Raw genomic sequence first — 22749 nt, forward strand, 5'->3', positions numbered from 1 at the left:
GCCTCCATCCTCAGCGCTGGCAGAGTTCAAAGCACAAGTGTGACTCTGTTAACCGCCCAGCGGCTGGGAGTCTGGCCCTGCCCCCTCCAGGCCTCCAGGTCTCCTCTCTGTTCCCAGGGCGCCCAGCCCGGGGTGTTTGACCCTGGAAGGCCTGTCCTCCCTGCCTCCCTATCCCAGGCCCTGAGCCCCAGGGACCCCCAGCTGAGCGGGGATGGTCTGGGCTGCTGGGCCCAGCACTCCCTCCTCCCCCTTCCCTCCTGCTCCCTTCCTCCTCTCCCCTCTCTCTTCCCTCCTCCCTCCTCGATCCTCCTTCCCTCCTCCCCCACCATCTGATCGTGGACCCCGCTCACAGCTCCCACGCTGTTGTTTTAATTAAACTCCAAGGCATTGGGCACAATGTGGTAGGCGATGAACATTTTTGTTTAATTAGGAGCTCTGGGGAACGTCAGGCGGCCCCGGCCTCCCCCCACCCCGGCTAGCTGCTGCCCACACACGCTCGTGGGGACCCCATACACGCAGGGAGCACTCACGTGTGGACACGCGTGGGGTGCCTCCGTGGGTGAGCGTGGCCACCACACGCACACGTGTGCATGTGCCAGCCTTGAGCGCCAGGAATGGAACACGGCCCGATTGTTTTGGCGTTAGCCTCCGGTGATGTCATCGGTGGCCAATCAGGAGCACTTGTGAGGTTGTCCAGGCCTTAGGCCTGGGGCCTGAATGACCTCAGACAGGGTCAGGCTGCCCCCTTGGACCCTGATGGGTCCAGGCCAGGTTTGGGGGTTCTGTAGCCACCAGCCCAGCTTCCTCTGGGCTCAGCCAGGCCTGGGAACAAATCCCATCCTTGCCGTGTCCAGGCTATGTGACCTGGGGCAGGTGGGCATCTGTCCGAGCCTCAGTTTCCCCCTCTGTGAGATAGGTCCCATCTCTGAGGATGGCACAGGAAGATACCCATATAATGCCGGGCATACAGCTCTCAGGACTTGCGACAGTGACCATTTGCCTTGCACGCATCAACCCATGGGCCGCGACCACAGCCCCGCCCACCTCTCCCTTGCTCCTTCTTAGCCTCCAACCCCCCCACTGCATGCCTGGAGCTGGTTCTCTCCCTACATGGTGGCCTCTCACCCACCTCTTCCTTGTCCCCCAACGCCACCCCCCATGCCCCGTGCCCCATCTGAACATTTGTAAGCATACACATGTATCACTTCCTTTTTACACAAACAGCAGCCTTGTCTACACCAGGAGGCAGCAAACTTTTCTATAAAATGCCAGAGAGTAAATATTTTTGACTCTGCCCGCCAGACGGTCTCTGTCGCAACGCCTCAGCTCTGCCATCACACTGTAGGTGACGTGGAAACCAATGGGTGTGGCCGTGTGCCAATAAAACTTTATTAACAAAAACAAGCCGAGGGCCGGATGTGGCCCCAGGGCCAGAGTTTGCGATCCTTAGTCTGCACCATCTTTCGCTTTAACTCTGTGCACTTAGCAACGATGTATCTTGGATTTTGTTCTGAATCTGTAAGGTGACACCAGCTAGTTTCAGTGTCCCATCCCGGGGATGGCCAAGCCTGCGTATAATGAGTCCCTGTTGACAGATGTTTCGATTGTCACCAGCCTTTTGCTGTTGTGTGTGGCCCCTCGGGAATAACTCTGCATTCTTCCTTCAGTGTGTGGCACGTGGAGACTGCAGACGCTGAGCTGAGGGCTCAGGGGGTTTCTGGGGGTTGGTGCCAAATCCTCGCGTGGTCTCCCCTCTGTGCATGTCTGTGTCCTCATCTCCGCTTCTTCATATGGGATCAGGGCCCCCCCCAAATCGCCTCTTTAAAGACCCATCTCCAAATACAGCTGCATTCTGAGGTCCCAGGGGTTAGGGCTTCAACGTATTTCAGCCCATCACGGGGGGCTAGTGGCTGTGTTAATGTGCCCTGAGGCACCTGCCCGCTGTCCCCCACCCCGGGTGACCTTCGTCCATTGTGGATGACACGCCAGACCAGAGCTGGGGGGTCTCAGGGGTCAGAGCAAAGGCACCTGGACTCCAGCTGGAGACGGGGAATGTGACGGTGCAGGAGTGGGTGGGGCCTGTCGGGGGTGCCCCTGAGCCGCCTCCCCTTCCCTGGCGTCGACTCCAGTAAATCAGGCCATGGAGTCCACAGCGCGATTTCCAGAGCCCGTGAGTGAGGGCCACCCCTCAGTTAACCTGCCCGCCTCATCACCTCTGTCCAGAGCCACGTTCTTGCCGGTCGCTGGAACTTGGGGACCAAGGTCCCCAGGGAGGGGCATTTTCTCCTCCTCGGGTCCCCCAGCCCCTTTGCCGTGGAGGGAAACTAGCCCCTGGCCAGCGAACGGGGAGACTGAGGCCTGGAGGCATGATGCCTCTCACAGGGTGACGACAACTGGGACTGAGTCGTTTGCTCATTTATTGAGCGCCTACTGTATACCGGGCGCTGTGATGGGCAGCAGGGACACGGTGGTGACCCAGATACATTTTGGTAACTGGAGATGGACGCACAGACGTTCTAGAGTCCAGCAGGATTTAAAGCCTAGGGGTGAGAGTGAGCCTGAGGCCACGTGGATGCGTAGATGGAGACCGGGGGCCGGGGGGGGGGGACAGAGGGAGCGTGATGCTTTTGAGGAACGAGTTGGCCCGCGTGGCTGGACGGAGAGAGAGAGGGGAGCGAGGGTGGCTGAGATGGGGGCCAGCGGTGGGCGAGGAGCCTGGTTCCTCCGGAGGGAGGTGGGGACCACGGAAGGGTGGGCAGCAGAGGAGAAGTGTGGTCGGTATATGTTTCGAAAAGCTCCCTCTGGCTGCTGTAAAATGACCCAGGGGTTTTGCAGCCTCAGCCACTGCGGACATCAGGGGCGGGTCCTTCTCTGTGGGGGGCCGTCCTGGGCATTGTGGGGGGCTGAGCAGCATCCCTGATCCCCACCCACTCGATGCCAGGAGCTCCCGCACCCCAGTTGTGACAACCAGAATCTCCCCGGACGTCACCGAGTGTCCCTGGACGGCAGACCCGCCCAGGCGAGAAGCATGGTCTGGCCCCATGTCCTCCCCAGAGCTCCCTCACATGAGGGCGGTCCTGCCCACGGAGGGAAGAGAAGGTCCCCCAGCCAGGCAGGGGCCGGTCCCCGAGCCCCACCCTTGGGGGGTCGCCGTGCGCTGACCGGTCCTCTGCCCGGTGTCTCCCCCGTCTCTGCCCTCAGAGGACCAGCTGCCCCCCGGTTTCCCCAACATCGACATGGGCCCCCAGCTGAAGGTGGTTGAGCGGACGCGGACGGCTACGATGCTCTGCGCTGCCAGCGGCAACCCCGACCCCGAGATCACGTGGTTCAAGGACTTCCTGCCCGTGGACCCCAGCGCCAGCAACGGGCGCATCAAGCAGCTGCGATCAGGTGAGCGCAGGCGGCCGGGAGGAGGTGGGAGCCACAGAGGACTGTAGGGGGAGAGCATGGAGGGAGACTGTCTTCAGAGCTGAGCCAGGGGGAGTTTAATGGGCGTAGACAGACAGGGGTGATGGGGAGCCATGGAAGGTGGTAGAGACAGAGCGTCTCCTATGCGGAAGCAGTAGGCATGTCCAGTGAGGCTGTGATGGGGTCCAGGCAGGTAGAGGTAGACGGGAGCTACGTAACACAAAGACAGGAGAGTATTCCCAGAGCTGAAGCAGTGGGCGTCTCCGGAGGAGATAGCGGGCCATAGACATGTAAGGTAATGGGGAGCCATAGAGAGCTACAGGGAGAGAGTGTCTCCAGGACTGAAGCAGTAAGGTCGTGACGGGGCACAGACAGGCAGTCCAGCCTAATTTGTCCAGGCTCCGGCTGGGCTAGGTGGGCCTTGGGACAGAGCACAGGGCCTCGGCCACCTGGGGGACGGGCGGTTCCACAGTCGTGTCTGGGCATCGCACCCACGTGCCCCATCCATGAGTCCGTCTGTCTGGCGGGCTGTGTGTCCGCTGTGTCAGTTGTGCGACTGCTTCACAACGTGTCTGCGTGTACGTGTCTGGGCTCCCCCTGCTGGCCTGACCTGCTTTCCGCGTGTGGGCGCCCACAGGCCCTGCCGTTGGCACAGGGTTCGCCTTGTCCCTCCCGGAGCAAAGCTTGTCCACGCGCATCTTGGCCACACGTGTATGTGCATTACAGTCCCTCCCATGCATATGCACGCATCCCAGGCCACACACCCCCGTCCCCATGTGTGCAGACACGTGTGGCCGGGATGTGCCTCTGTGCCCTCACGCATGTTTCATCCTGTTGCAGGTACACATGTAGGGGCACACCTTTTGCTTTCTCTCTTCCCTTCCCCTGAGGACCGCACCCTGGAGCCAGCCCTGCCTGAAGGCCTCTCAATCTTTCTCAATCCCCCCCATCCCTGCCCAGCCTCATTTTCTCAGGACTCCACTTCCCATTTTCTGCTTTCTGCTCCCCCCAGTGTAGACCCACGCCCTGAAAAGGGGCAGACGTTAAGCCCAGAATTTCTGCCCTGGAGAGACCTGGACTCACAGAGGGGAAAGACAGCTGTCCCCTCCCAACCTGAGGATGTTGACAGCTTGAGGGGTGTAGCTGGGAAATGATGGCAACCTGCGGGGTCCACTCACCTCCCCGCTGGCTCCTGCCGTCGTAGCCCCAATATAGCGAAACAGTAAAGAGCGTGGCCCTCGGGACCAGCTGTGTCCCCAAGCACGTTGTCCCTTCTGGGCTCGTGCTGATTCCCTGGCGTTATTGCGAGGGGCCCCGGAGGAACGCCTGGCACGTCCTGGGCGCCCCACGAACACGAGCTGCTTTGTTTATTCATCGTAATAAATCTGACGATCATCCCGACTTCCCCTCCCCGCCCAATGAGGACGCAGGCTTCCGCGTAACCGCCCGTTAATGTTCCTGTTCTCTTTTCTTTATCCCTCCGTGTAAACGTTCAGAAACCTTTGGTAAGTCGTAATTTCTTCACCACGTCAACCACTAACGTCCCCCCTCTGCCCCCCCGTCCCCTCCCCCCAGACTAACAGCCACCGTGACGGTAACTGTGACCCACTCCACGTGGCATGTTTACTAACGTCCCCCCTCCACCCCAATGGCCACCCAGCCCTCCCCAGCCAGGCACTGGGGGCTGCAGACAGAGAAGCCCAAAAGGAAAAGAGGAAAAACCCCACCAGGTTCTAGCCAGACCCCAGAATGAGGGGTAAGGAGAAATCAGGGGAATCCTGGGGCTAGGGGAATTTCTCACATGACAGTCCCCTGCCCAATTCTGGACCTCGACGCTGCTGGAAAATGAGGAAATTATTGGAATTTGGGGGCTGGGGCTGGGGTGAGGGGGGAGTTTTCCAGCTGGGCTGGTACTGGACACCTCTGATCCTCTTTTCCCGGCATCCAGCCTGAATCCCCTGCGGGGCTAATTCTTACTAAAGTGAGAGTGACTGATATCGGCCCATGATAGGTCCTTCTCGTCTTTCTTGGGGTGACAAGCAGGACCACCTTTAATACCCAAGAGGAGCATCCTTTTCTCTGAATATAGTGGCCACCAGCTATGTGACCGTCCTGGGAAGCCCCGATATCTGGCCTCTGGCTTCTACCATCCTAATCCGAGTGTAGCAAAAACAGTTTAAGGGCCGACCTAGATTCCCGCTGACCTGGATTCTCGTTCTCCACGTTGCAGCCTTAGGCAAATTCCCTTGTCCTCCCGTGTAAAGAGGAGAGAGTGGCCTCAGCGGGTTGGGGATTTTGCAAGAGATAATATGGGGGCCCCCAGAGTTCTGGCTGAAGGGTCCCCAGCCTGGGAGGCTGGAGAGCTGGCTTCACGGCCCACCCCTGCCTCTGGCTCATGATGTGACAATTCCCTGGCCCCTTCCGGGCCTCAGTTTGCCCATCTGTAAAACGGGCCTGGGCCACGCGGAAGGAGCCGTGTTGTCTGACCCTTGGCAGCTTCTCTGCCCTGGGCTTGGGGTCCGCTGGTCCTCGGAGGGGGTTTATCAGCAGCAGAGAGAGATCTCCCCCAGGAAGATGAGCCGAGGGTGTGCAACTCCAGCCAGGGGCCGCCTTCTCCCGTCCCATGTCGTCCCTGCCCTGGCACCCAGCCAGACACACAGCTCTTTCCTCTTTTCCTTTTGGGCGTAAAGAAGGCTGCTGGGCCCTCCTCTGCCCTCGACCCACTTTCACCACCCTCCCCCGTCCCTCCTATTTGGCCTGTCTGTAACACCTCCCTCTGCTTTATTAATGCCCATCCCTGGGGCACTAACCCGTCTCTCCGTCTCTAACAAGATTCCTGAGACCCCCATTGCTCCCTGTCCCTCCCGAGAAGGAAAGAAGGAAGGGAGGTCTCAGACCTCCCTCCCTCAGCCCAGAAGGAAGGCAGCCAACGGGGCCAGGCCGTAGACCTCCCCCGGGGCATAGTGATGCCCCTCTGGCCAATCTGGAGGGGTTTCTAGACCCAGTCTTTCCTTCCCCAGGAGATTCCCACCTCCTACAGAAAGCACACCTTGATTGGCGAGCCCTCAGACCCCACCTTGCTCCTAGGAGGCTTGCCTTGGCTTCCTCCACAAGGCCTGCTGGGTCCCCAGGCCCAGGGCTGGCTCAGCCCCATGGTGGGCAGAGCGGACAGGCCTGGCTCATGGCCCGGCCCGGCCTCCCTGGGGCCCCCCGGCCCCCCAGGACTGCCTTCTGACATTCACCTGACTCTCTCTGCTTCCCTTTCAGAAAGCACTCCGATCCGAGGTAAGAGGCTCCTTCCTGACCCGCCCATCCACTCATGCTCTCTCGCTGCCCACCCAGCCCCCAGGCTCCACGGGGGCTGCTCTCAGGCGCCCTCTATGTGTCTCCTTCTCGCCACTCTGCCCAGTGTCCGTCCAGTCTCTGTGTCTATGTTGCCATCTGTGGCTGGGGGGCCGAGTGTGGCCGTGGTGGCCCCTCAGGTCACCTGGCTGCAGGGAGCAGGCCGTCTCCTCCTCAGGAAGGGGCAGTACCTCCTGTGCCCACCTGTATGCAGCCCTCATCCATCTCCAGCCTCAGTTTTCCCATCTGTAAAATCAGTGTGCAGAAGGGACCTTCTGGCTCTAAGGCTTTGGTCTGGGGAGTCCAGCCTGAGGGTGCAGAGAGACAGCCCCCCAGTGCTGCCCCAGAGGATACACTAGAATAGGCCTGGGTGGGAGCCCTAGAGAAGAGTCAATGTCTAGTTCTGGCTTTGCCACGAAATGCTGTGTGACCTAGAGCAGGCTCCCTGCCCTCTCTGGGCCTCTATAGTAATACCTGCCTGCCTGCTTCCCCAGAGCCTTGAAGTCAGGGAAAAGTAGGAAGTGCTATATAGGGGCAGAACCCTCATCCATGGCCCCCCAAGAGAACCTCCCAATCTGTGGGTCCACATCACTTCTGTGGGCCAACCATGAACAAAGCTGGGAGGAGAAGTCTGCCTGGGGGCTTGAACTGGATATTTGGAGTCCTGGTGCCAGGGACTCTGACCAGAGCCTGTGATTCAAACACACTTACAGATGTTCACTCAGTTTCATTTGCTTGTGAAAATGGGGACTTTGATTTCAAACATACTTGTGGAAACCGTTGCCTCATTTTCATTTGTTCATGGGCGCGCAAGTGTTTTATCAAGCCCTTTGATTTCAGACATACTGAGATGTTCGCTTGGCTGCATTTACTTGTGAAAATAAGGATTTGTTCCAGGCTTCTGGTTTCAGATATCTTTGGGGAAACCTTGGCCACATTCTCATTTACTCATGAGCACTGTAGTGTTTGATCAAGGCCTGCACTTTCAAATATTCTTGGGAAGGTTCATTTGTTTTTATATGTTCGTGGGAAGTGAAGTCTTTGATCTGAGCTTTTGATTTCAAATGTATTGAGGGGAAATAAGCCCTAATTTCATTTACTCATGGGCACCAAGAACTTTGATCTGGGCCTGTGATTACAAACCTACTGAGGGGAAATCAGCTCTAATTTCATTTACTCATGGGCACCAAGACCTTTGATTTGGGCCTGTGATTTCAAACATACTGAGGGGAAATCAGCCCTAATTTCATTTACTCATGGGCACCAAGACCTTTGATCTGGGCCTATGATTTTAAATATGCTTGAGAAAAATCAGTCTCTTCTTTACGTTTTCACTCACGAACAACGAGATTCTTTGATCCAGGCTTGTGATTTCAAACACACTGGAGGCATTTCAACGTCAACTCTATTTGTGGGTAATAGAGGTTTTCATTCAGACTTCCAATTTCAAACACTTCTGAAAATTCTCCCCATTAACCTACGAGCACCATGGACTTGGGCCTAGGGCCGTAATTGCAAAGACACTTGAGGAACCCAGACCCACGTTCGTTGACACACGGGTACCGGTTGAACCCAGCAAACCAATCTCCAGCTCCCAGAATTTGCATGTTACTCGTGCAGTGTCTTTCAAATGACTGGTGTGCTTATGAATGCCAACCTACTCTTTCCCCTTTGCCTGGGGAGCAGAGCCTCACTTGATGCTTTTGCAAACACACCCCTGTGGCACACGCTCCCCTTAGCTTCGTGGTTCAGCGTGGCAGAGTCACTTACGAGGCGCCAGCCAGGTAATCAGCTTCTTTTACAGTGACAGTGGAGGATTTGGGTGGGATGCCGTGTGTTCAGGCCAGTGTGGGGCGAGGCTTGGGGTTGTAGGGAGATGAGCCAGGGAGGCCCCAGCCCAGCTGGGGCTTCTAAGTTAGCTCAGCTCTTCGTCTGCCTCTCCGGCCCAGGCAGAACAAGAAACAGGCTGGACGGGACTCTGGGATGGCCCTCCCAGCCCCTCAACCCCCGAGCCTCCCCTGACTGGCCAGGCTTTCTCCCCTCTCCCCGCAGGCGCCCTGCAGATTGAGAGCAGCGAGGAGACCGACCAGGGCAAATACGAGTGTGTGGCCACCAACAGCGCCGGCGTGCGCTACTCGTCCCCCGCCAACCTCTACGTGCGAGGTAGGGAACGCCACGTCCAGGTCGAAGGCAGGGACACCCCCTTCCCGTCCCCCCTCCCTCCTCAGGCTCACAGCCTCCGGGCTCCCCTGTCCCCTGCAGACCCGAGCAGGAGGCCCCCCAGCCCCGGTCATGGTGGGACCTCGGGTGAGGCGGTGTCCCTCTCCGGACCTCAGTTTCCTTGCCTGTGAAATGGGGGCGGCTCAAATCCCCCACCCCTGGGCCTTGTGACGGACGCCCCGTGGGCTGCAGGACTTGAGGGCGGCAGGGGGGAATGGGGCAGGGCCGGGGGGTCAGTCTGGGGCCCACAGGGCCGGGGGAGCCTGCAGGCCTCGGCCCCACCCCGCCCGCCCACCCCAGTCGGCTTCTGTGGTGTGTGTGCCATGCCTCCCTGTTAACGTGCTCGCTTCGCTTCTCCCCACTCCGTGGCCTCGTGGCTCCCCGCTTCCCCGCCCCCCTCCAGCACCCTCAATCTAAGAGTTGGGGAGGGGTCTTCCAGGCTGCCCTCCCGCCAGCCCCCACACCCTCGGCCGTCCCAGAGCCCGGTGCTGTCCGTCTTCTCCTGGTCAGCGTCGGGAAAGGACGTGTTTAGGCCAAAGTGACTGGGGCTGCAGCAGGCACATACGCCCCAGGGGCTTGGCACGGCAGTGAGGCCGGGCACCCTCGGCTTCCGATTCCCACTCAGTCATGCCAGGAGCACGGGGTCCTTGCCTCAGCATCCCCAGCCCACCCAAGGGAGCCCTGGGAAGAGTCTATACCAACTTCCTTCTGGGTCCCTTGGTGTCCCCTTCAAAGGTGCCAGGGGGCTCCCCCTGCCCCCAGATGCTCTGCCAAGCCCCCCTTATCCATGTGTTGGGCCTCTTTGGTCTTTTCAGAAATTTTAATCTGCCTCCTCATCTCCTGCCTCCGATGGCTGTTTCTGATCAGATTTGTGGTAGAAACAGCATCACCCGCCAGGAAACGGGGGCCCCTTTCAGACCCCAGGGCCGCCCCATCTTCTTGCCTCCATCACACGCTTCTCCAGGCCTGTTTCTCCCATTCATGGCACCAAGCCCCTCCCGTTCTCCACCCGAGGGGCGGGGAGGCTCCTCCCTCGCCCACAGACCCTCAGCCCCATGGTCCCCACTCAGCACAGCCCCCACCGGTCCTGAAGCAGCCACTCGCTTCTGCACCTCGGGGGTTTTGCATCTTATCTCTGAGGCTGCGTGGGGGGAGGGGACAGAGATGTGGGCGCGCGGGCGGGCAGGGGGCGCACCTCCGATCCGCTGCCGTGCTCGGGGCCTCTGGTGAGTTATAGCGCGTCCGTGACTCTGACTGACTGGTCTTCGTCTAACCTGCTTATTTCTCTGCAAACACCTGGGATGGGGGTGTGTAAGTCTGGCAGGGCTCCAGGAGAGTGCACAGCAGGCACCGGGCAGGGTGGGGGCGGGGCGTCTAGCGAGGGTGCGACAAGGGAGGGGGGCCTCCGTGTCCTCAGCCCCCCAGAGGTGGGGTCCCCGGGCGTGAGCCTCCTTTCTTTTGGGGGGTCCAGCCTCCCCATCTTTACCTGGGTCTCAGACGCTCCAAAACCGAATTTAAAAAAAAGAATCGCGGAAGGCAGGTGTAGCTCTTGTGTGTCGAGGGACGAAAGAAAAAGAAAAAGTCATTGCTGTTCTTTTTTATTTTTTAATTTTAATTTTTTTTTTTTTTTGGTTTAAAGAGAAAAAAAAAACAACAACAAACTATTGCAGCTTGTAGCCTTGGGAAGTCCTCTTTTTACTCTCTGTATCTCCCCTATTTTTTCTCTTCTCCCCATGTCATTGTGTTCTGCATCAAATCCCCTTTACATCCCTCAGAGCTTCGAGAAGGTTGGTGTGTTTTTTTCTTTTTTACTTTCTTTACCCACATTTTTACATTCCGAAAGTGACACGCACGCACACGAGACGCACACGGACACGCACACAGACACACACAGACAACGCACACAGAGAACGAGAGAAAAACGAACTCGAAAAAAAAAAATCACGGAATACATGTAATAAGCACAAAGCGAACAAAACAAAACAAAAAAAAACCGCCAAGAAAGAGCAAAAAGCCAGAAAGACACGAAAATCTCAGCCGCGCCCAGCCCGGCCTAGGGCCGGCTGCACACTTGTGATGCTTGCATTGTGCTGCCTCTATGCATCCTTTGGTAATGTCGTTGCTAAGTTCTTTGCACTCCTCGTCGTCATGGTAACATGGGCCTGATGCATGCTGGGAGAATGTAAAAATTTCTCTGCATGCCACTCTTGTGGGTTCGGTTTGGTGAATTCCCAACGCCTTCTGTTGGAGTGTTTCTCGTCTTCCGTTCCATTTTTCTCCTTGGTTTCCTTCGCTTTTCTTTCTTTCTTCTTTTTGTTTACGATGATTTCTCTCTTTTTTGGTTCTGTTTCGTTTTGGGGGGGAGGAAACCGATTGGTTCTTTTTTTTTTTTTTCTCCCTTCCCATCCCCTTCCCCCGGCCCTCTTCTCCCCCAAAGTGTTTCGTCTTCGGTTGTGTGTCGTGTTGCGTGCTGTTTGGTTTCGGTTTCTTGGGCTGAGCTGTTCTGTGGTTGTTCTCCAAACGCATTGTGATTTATAAGCCAGTGTTCCTGTCCCAAACCCCATCCAGGAGGGCAGAAGGGGTCCCACAGCTGGGATGCGGGGGGCAGAAAGTGACCACCCGGGCTCAAGGGCACAAGGGAGGCGGCATAGATGGAGGGCAGGAGATCAGAGCCTGGGCAGGGAGTGTGGGGAGAGCAGCCCCATCTGCCTGACCCCACTGGCCGGCCCTGTTTTACCCAGAGCTGGTGCCTTGGCCCCATAGGGCAGCCGTGTTTGGAAGGAGGTTAAGCAGGCCTGTTCCATCCTTTTGCCTCAGTGTGAGACCACCTCCCACCCTCCCAAAGAACCCCCAAAACAGGCATTTGAAGCACAGCTGAGCAGACAGGTAACATACTGAGTTCTTGTTAATATAGTGACACCTCCCAAGGTGGGAAGTGGCCACCTTGAAATGGATCATCCTCCCAAAATAATGCATGCTCGGCACAGCAGTGCTCAAAATGGCAGCAGGCACGATGACTTTATGCGTCCTGGCTGGGCACAAATATGGAACCGCCCATCAGAAAATGTAGCATGATGGACTTTGGGAGAAATACTTGGCCAATTATCCTGCACCTTAGGGCTACGCCTCTGCCTGCCAGGCAGCATTGGCTGCTTCCCCCTACCCTGTCCTGGCTGCTGGGCCCTGTCACAGGCATCTTTTGTCCAGAAACGCAGCACGGTCACTTTCTGAGTACCCAAGCATCAGAACTGTGGAATTCTGGAGAAAACCCTGGGGAATATTGGACACAGCCTCTCCCCTTCTCTCTGCCTCCCCGACTCTCCCTCTGCCTCTCTCTCTCTCTTTTCAGCTCTCTTTCTCTCTGTGTGTCTCTCTCACTCTTGCAATCCTTCGGAGATGCACGCTTCCATCTTCTGCTCCCTCCCTGAGGAAAGGCAAGCCCTTGAGAGTCCCACTCCAACCCCAAATAAAAACCAGCCCCCAATAAAATCCATTTAGATTTCTAGCCCCCAGCTCACTTTGCAACATAGATGATAATTGAGGGCAGAGGCCGGCCTGTTTGGGGTCACCTTTTACCCCTTCTTGTCCCTCAATTGCCTTCTCTGAATTCCCAGTTAAGTCCAGGGCCAAGTTGGCAAGAGGACTTCAGATGCAATAAGAGGGGATTTATTTTTCCTATCTCCTTTTTAGTCCAGTGTAAGAGCTTCCAGGCTGACCCTCAGAGAATCCCCGAAAGATGGAGAAGAGGGGTCCACCAGCCCCTCCACCAAAGCTGGGTCCCAGTGAATTGGAGCTGAAGGGTGGCTGAGGGTCTCTGAAGACCACTTGGACTTTTGTGGCAGTAGAGCCTAGTGGTGAGAGCACAGTCTCTGGGCTCTGGCAGACCGGGATTCAAACCCTGCCTCTGCCCCTCCCGGGCCATGTGACCTCAGGCTAGTCACTGGAACGATTGGAGTCCATTTCTTCATCTGAGCAGTAAGGATCATCCATATGCCTAGCTCACAGGGGAGTAGAGGATCCTATTAAGCTAATTAACACTTATCAAGTGCCCTGTATAGGGCATAGCATGTAAGAAATCACCAGTGGGATTGTCATAGAACAAAGAAGTAAAGAGTTCAAGGAGATGATCTGAGCAAGTCACTTCCCTTCTTTGGGGACCTCAGTTTCCCCATATGTACCTCGCAGATCCACTGTTTCAATAAGCTTAGGGGAAACTGCTTTGAAAAGAATCAAGGGGGAGAAGCTGCTTCATTTGCTCAGATCTCATTTTTCTCTGGTGCTTTTCTGAGCCCATCCCATAATCTCATTTTCTCCTGGCTCACAACCCATTCCCGTGAGATCAATGGCCTCCCCAGAGCCATATCTCTCTCCTTTTCTTATCCCGGTCAGTCCCCCAGGAAGTTCTGTGGCCACAATGTCAGAAGGGGGCCAAAAGAGGCCCAGCTTGGGGGCTAAGCTACCCTTGCAGATAATTACCAGCCCACCAGAAGAGACAGGCTGTCTGGCATGTTCTGCCCTGAAAGCTACAAGTATTTACATTGTTGCCAGAGTAGCCAGTCCCGGAGTTAATTGTTGCGAGGAATCCCCACCCCACCTAACCCTTCCTTCAATTCACAATCTCCAGCTTCTGCTGACCCTGGATCGTTGGGGGGGGGGGGGCTGGAATATTCAGACTTGCCCTCCTCCTGAAATTTATCTCTGCAATCCAAAGGGCCAGAGTCAAAATCGAGCCCATTTTTTTAATGCAACTGGCAGCTTCCTTTCCAAAACTCCCCTGGGGAAATGCAGCTCAGGCTTAAATGAGGTGGGAAGATGATCAGATTACATGCTCCCTGGCTGTTCATTTTCTTTTTTGTCTCTTTAACATTGTAAGCCTTTAAGGTATGAGTTAGCAGCTCAAGGTGGTATCTTTACCGCTTGGTCTGATGGCATAGTATTATTGAACCACGACGCACAGGACCCAGTTAAATAATGTGCCGCCCACCCGATGTCACGGGAATGTGTGGGGAGAACCCAGAGCAAGCTGGAGACGTGGGGGAGAACTTTCCACCTTGGAGGGACTTAGGATGTAGTCAGGGTTTTGGAGGAGGCCAGATGAGTCTGGCATTCTTGAACTCCAGGTCTCGAATGCCAAGCTCAGAACCCGGGACTCGATGCCTGATACCAATTGGCGATCGAGATTGCCCCAATTTCCAAGTGTTCTTCAGAACCCTTTATCTGCAACCCATCCCCAGGCCTTTTCAGATCAATCCGTAGCATGGAATTTTACAGGACAAATTGTTATTAAAATTAAATTTCTGGCACCCAAGCTGTATAATTGGTGAATATGATCTCTAGGTGTTCCCCTTACCTCCTGACCCCCCAAAACAGGAGTAGATACAGATATTCGTCTTGGAACCCCCCTCACCTCCTGTATCACTAGAAAGACTTCTGCTGGGGTATGTTGGCAAGCTCCCTGGTTTCTGCTCATCGCATCTGGCCACGTCTCCCCCCTACCCCGTCCCCAAGGCCCCTGACTTGATTCTGGGGGTAGGTGATGGCAAATCAAGACCTAGCCCTTCTCCTCGTCCCAGCCTCATCCCAAGGGGAGAGGGGGCTCCAGGGGTGGGGAGGCAGGCTTTCCTCGGTTTGGGCGGGCGGCGGGGAGGGGGAGTTCGTTCTGCAGGAACACTGAGCTCTGGACACTCTCGCCTGCTGCCTGCCTCACACCCTCTGCATCGCTGTTTCCTCTGTTTCGGGGCGGGTGAGGGAATATTAGATTACACCTTGTCATCTGGAAAGCCCCGCGTCTCCGGCGGCCACAGCGAGGGGGACAAAGGGTGTCAGTCGATTGGCAAGATGTCATCTCATTTTCAGCTAGAACCAAAAAAAATATTAAAAAGTGGGGAGAGAGAGGATACCCCCCCAAAATTATAAAAATAGCTATAATGCAGCAAAATGTCCAGCTGAAAATGCCAGCGACGTGCCGAGGCCGCTGGCCAGCCCGTGGGCCAGGGGTCCAGCCAGGTCCCTCCCGGCCTTGCACGCTTGTCCGATGGCGGAGGGAGCTGGTGGTGGGAGGGGGGAGGCAGGATGGTGGAGAAGGCTGAGGGGGAGGAGGATGCTCAAGGCAGGCTGGGGGGTGGTACCTGCCCTCCCTGGGCCACAGGCTGGGGCTCAATGGAGGGGCTGAGAAACGAGCTTTCGAATCAGGGCTCGGACCCCCTCCCTTCCCCTGACAGGTGTAATCTAAGCTTAAGTAAACCCGTGGAGGCTGCAAAACTTCTTGGCATCTCTCCCCCGCCCTCCCCATCCGCATCCTCATTTTGGAGTCCGGAGGAGCCTCTGGTGGCTTCTTGCACCCCAAAATGTCCAGCAGAGCCCCCCACCCCCACCCCCCTCGGAGCTGCGGCTTGCTGAATCTTTGAGATGCCTGACACTGTCAAGTTCCTTACCTAGAGCCTCAACCAGATCACCTCACTTTTGAGTTTCTCCCTCACCCCACTTCCCCACCCTCCTCCCCCAAACCACCGCCCCCCCTTTTCGGTTTTTGAGTTTCTGCCTCTTCCTGCCTGGGGGAAGGGTCGTCTCCCGGTTGCTTTGACGGTTTTTGAGTTGTTTTTCCATGTGAATCGGGGTTTGAAGCGACCCGCCCCCCCCCCACAACCCGCCACCCCCGCACCGCCCACCCTCCTGACCCCCTCACCCACGCGGGTCCCCCCCGCTGGGACCCCCCCCGGCTACTCGGTGACGAGAAGAGCTGGAAACGAGAGCCGGCTGGAGCGTGCTGAGGACCAAGGCTGGTGTGGTCCCCTTATAACCCGCCTGGACCCTCCATTCAGGTCGGTAATTGGGGGCGGGGGTCCCGCGGGGCCACGCCGTCCCGTGGGCTCCGCGCCCACCTTACTTTCTAACCCGCACCTCAAGCTTGCAGCCGGGGGTGGAAGGATGACGTGGGTGGGTGTCAGTACCAAACTGGGCAGAACACAGTGTCAGCCGCCCACCCTTGCCAGCTGGGATGATGCCCAGAGGCCTTATGAGACCTCCAGGGGGTTCTGAGCCACCTAGCGCCAATGGGCACGATCCTCCCCAAACTCGTGGCAAACCAGCCCTCTTCCTGCAGCATGGAGAGGGTGAGAAAGCAAGTAGGCAAAGTATCTTAGGTGACAGCCTTCATAGCTATTTAAGGCTGCCGGCCACGTTGGGGATTGTAAGCACTAGAATTACTGTTGTTGATAAATGCCCTCCCACATTTAACTGACTTATAATTCCCGTACAGCAAGTCTGTTACATATTCAAGATGTATGCCTGGTCTTTACTTCTGGAAAAAGTTAGAAGTACCTTCCAAATTATGATGCTTCCTAAGGAGAGATATTTTAAGATAAGATCAGATGTGAACAGTGTCTTTTGGGTGAGATGTTGAGCCTTACAGGGGGATAAATTGGGTTCACGTCTAACCTTTGAATCCTAAAGCTAGCTCTTACTCCCTTTGATGTTCCAACAATCCCTTTCAGGACGAGCCTTTTACTGATGGCTTCTGGACATTTATTATGATGGCTGCTGGATATTATTCAACTGGTGGTTACTGGGCATTATTCAGTTGATCGTTGTATATAAGTGATGGGTACTTTTGCCCTCTTTGGTGTCCCCAGAGGGTAAGGACACACAAGTTTGAAAGAGCCAGATGCCAAGAAGGAACACCTGGCTATAATTCTTTCTACTTAACTGTGGTGAGAGAAGGCTTGCTTTACCCGAGAGGCAGGAACCAGGCATGCCTGGCTTTGAGCTCTGGCCTCACCGCTTCCTTTCTTTGTGTCTTCCAGCTAGCCCTGTCACCTCTCTGAGCCTCCACTCCCTCGTCCACAAAATGGGCATAAAGAATCAGCCTCGCAGAGTTGGGAGGGATAAAGTGAGATGGGGATTCCATAGAAATTCTTACTATTTCCTGTTTTTTCTCCTTTAACTCTAATTCATACCCCAACCCCCGTAAGGTAGACAATCTACTTGATCTTTCCAGCACCCTGGAAGGCTGGAAGGCAACTTCACTGGCCCCGTGCACAGGCTGAGCGAGCGTCTGCTTGTTTCAGCCATATCAGCTCCCGGAGCTGGTTTTCTACGGGATCCTGAGGCCTTGAGGAGTTTGCCTTGCTATGTGATCAGAGTGTCAGGACCTCTGTCTGTTCAGCCCTAAGCGAGGGGCAGGGGGTCACTGAGAAGTGACCGAGAGGGACCCCAGGGGGGCGGGTTGGTTTGCTCCGAAGGTTCTTTCTCGGCGAGGATCTCACCTCTGTGGCCGCCTTGAACCCTCCGCCGAGGCCCTCGGGTGCGGGGTGAGGAGGCCAGACCCTGTGTTCTGCCGGGGGTGGGGGGCACCTCCCTGGGGATGCCACAGCCCCCTTCCTTTCAGACCCCGATTTTCAGCCCCACAGCCATTCCATGTTTTTTTTTCTTTTCTTCTTGCTTTCGGGCCTTTTGTTTCGGAGGGATTTTTTTCGTTCGGTTGGTTTTCTGGATGATATATATATATTTTTTTCCGCTTTGTTTTTGCATTTGTTTCTCCTGGTTTTGTTTTGGACCTCGACGCCTGCTTTCTGTCCTTGATTAATTAGCTCCCCCACACTCATCCCCCATCGTGTTCCGTTTCCATGACAACGCAGCGTCCGGGCATCCCACTCATGCCTCGCTGTGGATGCCGGCGGCTGGCCTGGACCACGTCCGCTGGCTGGCCGGACCCCATTCTCCCCCTGACTCCCCCCATCCTCCGCCCAGCCCTGCCAGAAAGCCACCCCCATCTTAGCACCCTGCCCCTCACCCCCAGTCTGTCTGCATGGCCCCTCTGTCTCTCCCCACCCTTGCCCCCCGACTCCTCCCTTCCGCAATACCTTCCACTTCCTCATCCTGTCTCCGTGTCTCTGGACCTTTCGTGGGCTTCCTTTTCAGAAGGGCTGCTGGCTCCCTGGCCCTCCCTCCCGCCCCCATGGAGCTCCCCCCTTCTCTTTGCCTCCAGCTGGGGTTCAGGGTGCAGGGACCGGGAACCCAGTCTGGAAGAGAGGGAACTAGGCTGCCTCCCTTTATCCCCTGGAGCCCCGTCCTCTGTAGGGCAGGCCAGACCCCCTTCACGCACCCCCTTAGGGGTCCAGCTGCACCCCCAATACCATGCGAAAATTAGAGACAAGTTGAGATGCTGGAAGTCCCTCTGTGGCCTGATTTATCCTAGCCCACCCTCCAATCTGTCATCTCTACAGTTGGAGACAAGACTCTTTGACCCGCCCAAAGCTGAGGACCAGCCCACGTGGCTTCTCGAAGCCACGGACCAGCTCCTTCTGGCTGAAAGAGTTGACTAGATTCACCCAAGTCCTTCCCACTGCAGTGAGACATCTCTTATGGGGCAGCAACGCCTTTTAGAAGTTGGGGTGCCTGTCAGCATGCACCCCCTTGCCCCCCACCCCAAGACCCATCCAACTTCCGAAAACGGAGCCCCCGAATTGCATCCTGCTGCCTTCACGGTCCGCGAGATGGGGACAGAAGGCCGCACTGGCTTCCCCGCTAAGAAACGCAGAGAACATGTTCCCGTTTTCTCAACGTTCAATTTCATCCCCTCGTTTATTGTTATTCTTCTTAATAATACCCTACTTATTATTCTGCCAGGGCTGCGATGTGACAATGTGACATGTCACATTGGGTCACATCCGCTAGAATTAATATGCAGCGTTGACGTGGGCCCCCTCCCCCGTCCTTCTTTCTCTGTCTCTGTCCCCCCCTCTGTCTCTGTAGTCCCGCTTTCTCTCTCTTTCTCGGCTCATCTCTGGTACCCACATAAGTGTGCATTGAAGACCCCTGAGATCCGGGTCTCTCGGCATTGTCCCTCTCTCTGTCCCTCCTTCTGCTTCTCTCTCTCTCTCTCTCTCTCTCTCTCAACCAACCTATTTTGCATGCTGTTTGTGATTCTGAGAGCTGCATCTATCAATGGAAACTTGTCAGATCCGACAGAAGCTTTTAGAAGGGTTTCTATGCCCCAAAACCACAAAAATTTCATTAGAGTTTCTCATCTTTTCCTTGAGGGCCCTCGGGAAGTGGGGGTGGGGCCCCCAAGGGGGGATGAGGGTAGGGGGCCGAGATCCCGGCCCCCCTTCTGCCTCCTGGTTCCAACTCTGCCCATGACCTTCCCCCCTCCCCGTGCGACCTTCCCAGAGCCCCCCGACGCTTGGCAGCCGGAACCTTCCGAAGCTCCCCGCTTGGGAGAGCGGGCGGAGGGGCTGCCCCCCGAAACCACGCCTTGTCAGCAAAGATGAGAAACTGCTGATAAATTTTTGTGTTCGTAACTGTGCTGTGACCAGCCACTCTGGTCTCTGAAACCCTGTTGCTATGAAATAACGCTTCATGTCTCTCTTATTATATATCGATATCTCTCTCTATATTGTTTGTGAAGTACCTTCCTTTGAAGTTTTGGTTTCTTTGTGTTGGAATTTGGTTTTTTAATTTGGTTTGTTTGTTTTCTTTTCATTTGGAAGAAAAAAAAAATTCAGCGGGGGGGGGAAGGAAAGAGCCCTGTTTATATTTAAATTGTTTTCCACTTTTTTTTTTTTCCTTTTTTTCTTTCTTTCCTTCTTTCTTTCTTCTTGCTTTTCTTTCTTTCCTCCTCTGCATCCCGTCTCTCCGCCCCCCCTCGACCCCGTGCATCTTCCTCCCTCCCGCCCGCCGCCCCCCCAGTCCGCCGCGTGGCACCTCGATTCTCCATCTTGCCCATGAGCCACGAGATCATGCCAGGTGGCAACGTAAACATTACCTGTGTGGCCGTGGGCTCGCCCATGCCGTACGTCAAGTGGATGCAGGGCGCCGAGGACCTGACGCCCGAAGATGACATGCCCGTGGGCCGGAACGTTCTAGAACTCACGGACGTCAAGGACTCTGCCAATTACACATGCGTGGCCATGTCCAGCCTGGGCGTCATCGAGGCCGTGGCGCAGATCACGGTGAAATGTAAGCAGGGCCCAAGCCCAGATTGGGGGTCCAGGTGGAAGACCTCTGAGTTACTGGTGTGGCTTCAGTCATTCATTGGCTGTGAAGGGGACAGTTGTTCTGGAAAGAAATATTTATTGATTATAAATTGTCCTGGGCCTGGCCCCGTGGAGTGAGACCCGGTCTCACTCTGTTGAGATCATTGTGCAAAGTGGGAGACAGCCACGTAGCCAGGCACCCGTGACACAGGCTGATTAGAGCCATGATGGGGGCCACATAGCACCATTCAGACCCCCAGAGTAAATGTCCCACCTCCCAGGACACTTAGGTCAGGGAAAGACTAAAAGTTGAACAGGAATGAGCCAAAGAAGTGGGGGAACAGCCTGTGCAAAGACAGAGAGCTGGGGAGGGCAGCAGGGGACCGGGCTAGGAGATAGGACAAGAAACTACAGACTCTCCCGATGTCTGAAGTTTGTAGTAAGATTCAGAGGAAGGTGTCCCCAAATATTTGTCAAGCTTTAAAACAGCAGCCGGCAAACTACAGCCCGTGGGCTGAATCCGGCCCTCCACTTGTTTTTATAAATAAAGTTTTATTGACACACGCCCATTTGTTCACACCTTATCTATGGCAGCTTTCAGACAAAGGCTGCCTGGCTTGCAAAGCCGAAAATAGTTACTGTGTGGCCCTTTGCAGGAAAAGCTTGCCGAGCCTGCCCCAGGGCCGTAGAAATTGTCAGCATCAGCTGACTTGTTGGTCATTTTGCTGAGGGGTTGACTTCTGCTGACTGTTCCTGGGGCCTGGGGATGCAGCTGTAAATAAAACTCAGTCCCTGCTTGGGGGGAAAACAGACAAAAAACCAGATACCCTCAGGTGGTGATGAGAAGTGAGCAAAGGTGTGTCTAGCTAGAGTGGCCCTTTTTTTTTTTGTGAGGAAGATCGGCCCTGAGCTAACACCCAATGCCAATCCTCCTCTTTTTTGCTGAGGAAGACTGGCCCTGGGCTAACATCCGTGCCCATCTTCCTCTGCTTTATAAGGGACGCTGCCACCGCGTGGCTTGACAAGTGGTGTGTTGGTGCACACCCGGGATCCGAACCAGCGAACCCCGGGCCGCCACAGAGGAGCTCGCGCACTTAACCACTTGCGCCACTGGGCCGGCCCCCTAGAGTGGCCTTAAGGAATGACATTTGAGAAGGAGCCGGCCACGTGGCTGTCTGTGGGCGGAGCCTGCCAGATGCAGGGAACAGCAAGTGTGAAGTGGGAACAGACAGAAGGCCCCTGTGGCTGAGCAGCGTGAACCACAGAGAGCACTGTTGTAGACCAGGGGCCACCAGTGTTTCTTTCCAAAGTATATTTTTCTTAAAAAGCAAATACTTTCTTAAAACAGTAAATATTTTCAGTTTTATGGGTCATCTTGTCTTTGCTGAAGCTGCTCAACTCTGCCAACGTGATACAAAAGCAGCCATCAGCAGTGCGTCACCGTGGTCATGTTCCGATAAAACTTTATTTATAAAAACAGGTGCCGGCCCTCGGGCTGTAGCTTGCTGAACCCCTGCTATAGGTGACGGGATAGGGGTCATTAGGCCCACGGTCACCGCCGAGGAAATGAAGGCTCAGAGAGGGCAGTTGTGTGGCCGAAGGTCACACAGCCTTCAGGGTCTGCAGCCAGTGTGTCTGGTGTGACTCTGCGTCCCGCCCACAGCTCTCCCCAAGGCCCCGGGGACGCCGGTGGTGACAGAGAACACGGCCACCAGCATCACCATCACGTGGGACTCAGGCAACCCGGACCCGGTGTCCTACTATGTCATCGAATATAAGTCCAAGAGCCAGGACGGGCCATACCAGATCAAAGAGGATATCACCACCACGCGCTACAGTATCGGTGGCCTGAGCCCCAACTCGGAGTACGAGATCTGGGTGTCGGCCGTCAACTCCATCGGCCAGGGCCCCCCCAGCGAGTCAGTGGTCACCCGCACGGGCGAGCAGGCCCCGGCCAGTGCGCCGCGGAACGTGCAGGCCCGCATGCTGAGTGCGAGCACCATGATCATCCAGTGGGAGGAGCCGGTGGAGCCCAACGGCCTGATCCGGGGGTACCGCGTCTACTACACCATGGAGCCCGAGCACCCCGTGGGCAACTGGCAGAAACACAACGTGGACGACAGCCTGCTCACCACCGTGGGCAGCCTGCTGGAGGACGAGACCTACACCGTGCGCGTGCTAGCCTTCACCTCGGTGGGCGACGGGCCCCTCTCCGACCCCATCCAGGTCAAGACGCAGCAGGGGGGTGAGTGGCCCGCGGCGGAGCGTGGCTTCCGTGGGGACAGCGGGATTCGGGCCGTCCCAGCAGCGGGCAGGAGGCGGCCGTGCAATGATCCTTCTCGTCCGTTCATTACCCGGCCCCCGTCAGCGTCTGAGTCTGAGATCCCCTCTCGCTGCTCGCGCTGGAGGGACCCTTGCTGCCCCGTTTGAGATAATAAATGGAAAGTGCGTCAACCCGGAGGCAGTAGGCGGAGGGTTGGGACTCAGCCACCACAGAGCGGCTGCAGGATGCAGATCCGTGGTTCCCGTCCCCACAGTTTCTCTGTCGTGTAATTTGGGGGAGGAGGAGGGTGCTGGGGGGAGTTGAAAAGGGGATTTTTTACATGATTTTTCCACCGGAAGCAGAGAGGGTGGGCAATTGAGGTGGAGAGCTGACGGCAAGGGGCGATGGGGGTCCCCGGGAAAATGAGAAATGAGAACAGTGGAGAACATTCCGGAAGCATCCGGAGACGAGCAACCTTTCCTTCGGGGCGGTGTTGAGCTTTTCCTGGGGCTCTTTGTGGGAGACTGGGGACACCGGGCG

At 56.2% G+C, this 22749-nt stretch overlaps 1 protein-coding gene across 1 annotated transcript in view; it reads left to right on the forward strand.

The window, feature by feature from the left end:
• The window catches only part of PTPRS (protein tyrosine phosphatase receptor type S), a 65204-nt gene that overhangs the window by 14335 nt on the left and 28120 nt on the right, over positions 1–22749 (forward strand). The window contains exons 5-8 of the mRNA XM_087425679.1: positions 3202–3390; positions 8803–8913; positions 19660–19929; positions 21610–22191. Of these exons, the coding sequence (XP_087281805.1) occupies positions 3202–3390; positions 8803–8913; positions 19660–19929; positions 21610–22191 (1152 nt within the window). The remainder of the gene's footprint in view (positions 1–3201; positions 3391–8802; positions 8914–19659; positions 19930–21609; positions 22192–22749) is intronic.

Source organism: Ceratotherium simum, chromosome 39 (assembly GCF_057802395.1).
Source record: "Ceratotherium simum simum isolate JZ-2026a chromosome 39, ASM5780239v1, whole genome shotgun sequence".
NCBI lineage: Eukaryota > Metazoa > Chordata > Mammalia > Perissodactyla > Rhinocerotidae > Ceratotherium > Ceratotherium simum.